The 7,154-nt window shown below is 39.0% G+C and overlaps 1 protein-coding gene across 1 annotated transcript in view; it reads left to right on the plus strand.

Moving 5' to 3' along the window:
• Positions 1 to 7,154, plus strand: part of LOC140341316 (apoptosis regulator BAX-like) — a gene marked incomplete in the record, with an annotated part of 48,469 nt that overhangs the window by 27,944 nt on the left and 13,371 nt on the right. Inside the window, 1 exon segment of the mRNA XM_072426968.1 lies at positions 2,797 to 2,958. Within this exon segment, the coding sequence (XP_072283069.1) occupies positions 2,797 to 2,958 (162 nt within the window).

Below are 7,154 nucleotides of genomic sequence, written 5' to 3' on the forward strand. Positions count from 1 at the left end.
TCCCCTCAGGCACGTTGTCTTGGTGTCACCTTTGACTCGGCCCTCTCATTTACCCCCCATATTCAGAACATTTCCAGATCGTGTCACTTTCTCCTACGCAACATCTCCAAAATCCGCCCCTACCTGTCCCCTGAGCCCACCAAACTCCTTGTACATGCTCTTATCTCCCGCCTGGACTACTGTAACATCCTTCTCTCTGGTATTCCACTAATTCGACTCTCTCCTCCACAATCTATCATGAATGCTGCAGCCAGACTCATCCCATCCTTCCCTCTGCTCCTCTTCCGCTGCATCTCTTTGTAGTTCTCTCCATTGGCTTCCATTTCTCCTTAGAATCAAATTAATTCAAGCTCCTGTGCTTTGCCTTCAAATCCCTACACAGTTATTGTCTCACTTATATTTCTGACTTGGTAAAAAAAATACTCCCCCTGCTGCTCTCTCCGCTCCTCCAATGACCTACTAATGACTTCCTCACTCATAACCTCATCACACGCACGGATACAAGATTTCTCTAGAGCTGCCCCAACTCTCTGGAATGGTCTTCCTCGTCCTATTCGGCTTGCTCCTACTTTCTGCTCATTTAAAAGAGCGCTCAAAACCCATTTTTTCAAACTTGCCTACCCGTCTTCTTCTGTCCTTTGAAACCATCACTACTACCATCTACTATATCTCCCATCCTATTGTGTGTGAAATTCCCCCACCTACTAGATTGTAAGCTCTTCCGAGCAGGGTCCTCTCCTCCTGTATCACTGTCTGTATTAGTCGGTCATTTGCAATCCCTTTTTAATGTACAGCGCTGCGTAATAAGTTGGCGCTATATAAATCCTGTTTAATAATAATAATTATAATAATAGGATAGCCAGGCTTTTGAAGGGCAATTTTTTTGTTCCAACAACATAATTTAAAAGATTAAGAGCTGTGTCTCTGTAAATGAATCCTAGGCTAACATATACACACTAGTTTCGCAAAACTTAGGAATATAGTTTAGTATCATACTGGGTTAGCGATGGCGGTAAGGTGTCCCACGCGATGCGTTTCGCCCAAACCGGGCTTCCTCAGGGGTAGGGGGAGACCTAGTATTATTGCTGGGGCTTTTTGCTACTTGTAAGTAATTTGATAGTAAGACCGATATCAGTTTGCACATACTGCTGGTGTTTCCAGATGTCTGAGTGGAGTGAACAGTGTGATAGAATCTTGAAATGTTTATTCCAGGACTTTCATATGCACAATGGTTATGACATCTCTGTCTTAGTGGAAGTAAATGACAGTGATCCATCCAGCAGGGGAAGATAAGTGTTGTCTTCTCGTATAGAGTATTTTCAATGTGGTATGTGAGTAAGCTGCGGGCAGCCGTCCAAAAGGGGCGATGTAGATGGCTTTGCATCCTGCCTCCCACACATTCTTTCCCATGACCTGCCCACTTCTTTAATAGTATAGACAAACCTAAACACTATTAAAGACGTTCTAGTGATTTATTATTGTCTGTCACTTCGCAGCCAAATGCTCCAAAATGGCATGGGTAGGCCAGGCTGCTTCATTTGTTGCATTTTGACTTTGTCTTTAACCACCTGGGTGGTTACCCCGAGCCTGGTTCGGAGTAAGAAAACTTGCTGAAAGCGTTTACCCCGAACCATGTTCAGGTTAGCTAAAAATAGAAACAAGTGTTACAGTGCAATCTGATTGTCATACGACATTGTATAACAATCGGATTACGACTGAAAAAAACACTTACCTTGTCCCCGCAGCTTCTCCAGAGATGTCTTCTGTCTTCCATCTTCTCCCGGTGTGTGCATAGACGAGCTCCGGGGTTTCCCGGTGATGTTGGTGCATGCGTCGGTTCGGGAAATTCAAATAATTTTGTATTGGATTCAATACAAAAAAGCTGTATTGAGTCCAATACAAAGAAATATATATATATATATATATATATATATATATATATATATATATATATATATTATATACATATAATTATGATACTGTACAGTTACATTACATACATTACATATTTCGGTGAGTAATGCATAGGAGTTATAGCCTACAATATAAAATAAATTTCCATGCAAAAAATGTAACGCTTTTTGCATGGAAGTACAGAAAAAATTAGAACACTCGGCGTTCGCGTACGCGCCCCTCGGCGATTCCTGATATCGGTGCATACTCCCGTCGACGGGGGTAGTAGCAGGAAATTCAAATATTTTGCATTGGATTCGATAAGTCCTGTATCAATCCAATACAAAATAATACAAAATATATTTATGTGGTTTTGTCTATAGGTATGCGACGTTGGCTTTTAGTACAGAAATCCAGACGTCAGTGAAACGCCCAGGAGGTAAAATAATGATACATTGTAATGATTCATGTTTTGTTCATCTGTGTTTGTGTTTACCTAATACCTGTTAGGGATTAGCTGGCTAACTAACTATTAATGGGTATAATTTTTTTTTAGAGGTGTTTTAAGGAAAGGATAAATGAGTACTAAATCTAAAAAAAAAAAAAATGTGGCTAATATAATTCTCTAATTAGGGAGTTGAGCAGTGTACTTGGCTTTGCAGCATCCTTTCCCAATTTCGGTTTTATTTAGAAAGTGTTTGTTGTGCACTTAAAGTGCCTATGAATTGCTAATACTTTTTTTTCAGAATGTCTGTTTTTATAGGAAATTTATATTTGCATGCAATACTGATCTAAATTTTGCTGTATGTCATTACAAATTTATGTATTTCTAGCACTGTTTAAATTAAAGGAATATTGTTGGCTTGTTTTTGTAATAGAATGTTTTCTGTACTATTCCTTCAGCTTTATTGAAGATCGGGTGCAGCGAGACCCAAATGCAGCCGGTGTAGACGTTCCAGAGCTCCATGTGGAAGATCAGGTTCCAGTAAACCCATCTACTAAGCGACTGAGTGAATGCTTGAGAAAAATAGGAGATGAGCTAGATGGGAACATGGAGTTGCAGAGGTGTGTTTGTAGCTGTTACCTTGTGCAATATATTTTTTGTAAGTGGTACTGTGGTAATATCATTTGCCCCTTTTTGCAATAAAGCCCTGCCTGGTCACTACCATTTATTTTTACCATTACAGTGTTAACTGAAGTGGTAACCTGCTCCTTCTACATCATCAGGGGCTTTCCTGTCTTGAAAACAATAGTTTGATCTTAGTGGGATCTGCATTTTTTATTTCTTTTTTGGTTTCTCACCTGCATCGTGCAAGATCAGGTAATGTGAGTAAAAAAAAAAAAAAAAAAAAGATGGCGGTGCTGACCGAAAGCCCAGCACAGGACTCTCTGGTCTCAGTTTGTGAACAAATTAAGTGCTTGTCATTGTGGAAAAAAAAACATTTTTTCTTTAACAAAAGTTGTTTCAACTAGATTTAGTCCTAGGGGGCACATCTGAAGTTTAGCTAAATTCACACTGGCAGTGAGGTTGCAACTACTGCTTCCTCTAGCCAGAAACCATTGCTGCTTCAAAAACCGCTAGGCCTGAAAAAGCCTAGTAGTTAACACCTGTATTAATCCCAGGTGCTTATCAGTTGCCAGTAGTCAATTGGGATCAATAAATGGCCCAATTTTTTTTTTTTTCTTTTACTGCGTATGTGAACTAACCCTGACTTTTTACACTACATTCATTACATTGTTACACTTCTGCACAGGAATACACTCCTTAACAAAAACGCACGAACACTATGAAGTTGCATTTTAATACACAGCAATGGGCCATTTGGGCATATTACAAAAAAGATGGGAAAATGGCACATATTAAGGTGGCAGGCATTAAAAGGTTGGAATAAAGTATAGTGGGTAGGTAGAACACTGTCACAATATTAGGGTTACGTGGGTGCCAATGGAATAAACAACTAGGAGCACAAAATTTGCAGTGTCTTGCCCCACCCACTTTTTTACCACCTGACTAAAAAAAATTCTGGTGGGAACACTGAAATTATTATACACATTTTGACATCAGCCCTCTAGGGAAAAGATGTGGAACAAATTTTGTTCTCCAGCCCTCCCTATCCCAACTCTACCAGCATATTAGACAAAATGTTTGTTACAGGTTATTTGTTCCACAGGTTATTGCTCATAGAAAAATGAACACACGGCTTATTGACATAAGGCATCACTGGATGGTGCTAAGTTGGCAATTAGGGAGAGTGAAAATCTCAGTAAAACCCTAATATAATGCCCAGTCAAGAATGAGTTACCTTGAGTGATGGTTGTCAATGGATATATGAGTCAAACTCGAGAGTTGGTAACTTGTCAGAACACACGCAAATTAATAGAAGAGTGGAGGTAGGTTGCCTAATGTAGCTCTAGTGAAGAAAGTAACTGGAACCCGAAGGTCTCGGGAAGAGACAAGTTAAGACTTAGAATTCTAATTCGGTGTAGAAATTTGGCGGGCAGTGGAAGCAGGCAGCCCAAAATCAAAGCACCACTTCTCCCAGAATTTTTTGCAGTCACAAATGCTATGGTATTGTCATGATTTTCTTTTGTTGGCACAAGCAGAACACAAAAAAGCAGAGAGAAAAGTTCTGAGACATTTCACTCAAAAAAAATAAAATAAAAAAGGGCCTGGACAAAATTGGCACCCTCAACTTAATATTTCATAGCACACTCTTTGGAAGAAAAAACGAATGTTAATTGCTTTCTGTAACAATCAATGAGTCATCTACATCTCTTTACTAGAATTGAGGACCACCCTTTCTTTGCCAGCTGTTCCAGGTCTCTCAGATTTGAAGCACTATGTGCGTACCACACAAGCATGGGGAAAATAATTGTCTGAGGATGTGAGAACCAAAATTATAGAAAAGCATGGACATTCCCAAGCCTACAAGTCCATCTCCAGAAATCCTAATGTTCCTGTGTCCACTGTGTGCAACATTGTAAAGAATTTTAGTATTAGAATTTAGAATTTATTTTTAAAAAATAATTAGTTTACAGCCCATGGCACTGTAACTAATCTCTCCAGACGTGCACAAAAGAAAAACATTAATGATCTGTTACAACAAAGAATTGTTCGAATGGTGGATAAAGAACCTTGATCAGCTTCACACAAATTCAAGTTGACCTGTAGGCACAGGGTACAACAGCGTCAGCTAATACTATCTGTCACCATCTAAATAAAAAGAGATACTATGGCAGGAGACCCAAGAGGACCCCACTGCTGACACTGAAACTTAAGTCGATTTGGAGTTTGCTAAACCTCACCTGTGGAAGCCACAATCATTTTGGGAGAATGTCCTCTTGACAGATGAGACAAAATTACAGTTTTTCGGTAATACACAGCATTTGATTACAGAAAACAAGAAGTCTTTAAAGAAAAGAACACTGTACCTACGGTGAAACATGGAGGAAGTTCACTGATGTTTTTGGGTTGCTTTGCTAATTGGTAGTCTGTACTCTTGACAGTTTGCATGGTATTATAAAATCTTAAGTCTACCTAAGAATTTTGGGGTGCAATGTAAGGCCATGGGTAAAAAAAAGCTTGGTCTCAGCAGTACGATGAACGAAAGCATACTTCAAAAAGCACACAGAAATGGTTTGACAAAGTGCTGGGAGACTTCTGAAGTGTCAGATTTTTTTCTCTGCTTTTTTGTGTTCTTACAGTGCAAAGAAAAGACATAAACATCATAATACCAAAGCATTTGTAATTGCAACAGTTTTCTGAGAAAAGTGTTACATTTTCTGACATAAATGCAGGCTTGGCAATATTTTTGGCCATGACTGTTTTATGTCTCGGGAAGGAAAGAGTCTCTACTGTAGAATCTACAAAATCCAGCCAATCCATAACTTGGATAGAGCCCACATCGAAGAAGTGGAAGAGGTCGGGAAGTTGAGTAATTAATGTAGGGAAAAGGTAGAATTCTACTTGCAGATCACTAAGTGAAATGAGTGTCCCTATTTGTAGGTGGTTTCATGTGCCATGAAATGATCTGCCTGTGAAATTTGTCCACCCAAGTGGGCATGTATAATGTCATTGACTGCACTGTGATAGCTGAGTGTGTGTACAGGCTGCTTGAAATATTCTGCAGCCTAACACCCTTTTTACCTTAAGCTGCATACCCATGTGCAATTATAGTCGTTGGAGGGATCTTTCACGATCCTTTTCCAATGACTAAGGACTGCATGATGCATGAACGAGTGCTATACATACAGCACTGTTCTGCTGAATGCATAGGAGAGGGGCAGAGCCACGGAGCGGCACCCTGCTGCTCCCTCCCTCTCTAAAATGTAATTACTATGGCATGAGAATATAAAAAAACTCAAAGAAATTAAAAACCTTTTACTAGTAGCTAGGATTTTCAGGGTACTGTGTGCACCCTGATAATTTCACATCGTGGTGACTAACTGTAGGAGATATAAAGGTTTGAACACAGCGAGTTGTGTGTGTTAGTAAAGGGTGTATGTCATATTCTGCATTCTTTTATATATTTCTGCTATAAAGTTTCTGCTAGATAATTGATATACCTTCCATAGGAGCTTACTAGAAATAGGTATCTGCCTTTATTTCCCATATATGGCTTAATAATTTACGTTTTTCTGTAATGGAACTGCTTTGTCCTATATTGCTTTGAGTCTCCTATGTGCATTAAGCTTACAGCTGTACTGTCACTTATTCTTGTTGTCATTGTTTTTTCCTTTGTTATCCTAATCTCCTTTCTTGGTTTCTTTTTTTAGTTTTCTCTTCCCTGTTGTGGTTTTTTTTTTTTTTTGTTACTCTGTATTTGATGGGAAAAAAAATCAATAAACATATAATTTTAATATACAGTACAGTGAGACCAAAAGCATTGTTTCCCACTTCTGCCACTGATATTAAGACACACATGGAATTCGTATTTTTTTCCTGTTTAGACTTTCTGTCTCTAAGTACTTGTGCCCCCTATTATCCAGGAAGTTCCCTGGTCTTCTGCGCATCACAATTTTTTTTTTTTTTTTTTACATCACTAATATAACAGAATTCTGTCTCCCTTTAATTGCAACTAAACTGAAAATATATCCTACTTGCCTTTAATTCTGCTGATCCCTTTATTATCTGGAGAAGTCCTCAATCCAGTCCTGCATTCTCCTTTGCCGCCATCTTGTTCTGTCTTTTTTCTTCTAGCTATGTCGCCCTATCTTGCACTGCATAGGAGTGAGATTGGATAACGTTGCCTGCTGTAATG

This window comes from Pyxicephalus adspersus, chromosome 11, assembly GCF_032062135.1.
Source record: "Pyxicephalus adspersus chromosome 11, UCB_Pads_2.0, whole genome shotgun sequence".
NCBI classification, from domain to species: domain Eukaryota; kingdom Metazoa; phylum Chordata; class Amphibia; order Anura; family Pyxicephalidae; genus Pyxicephalus; species Pyxicephalus adspersus.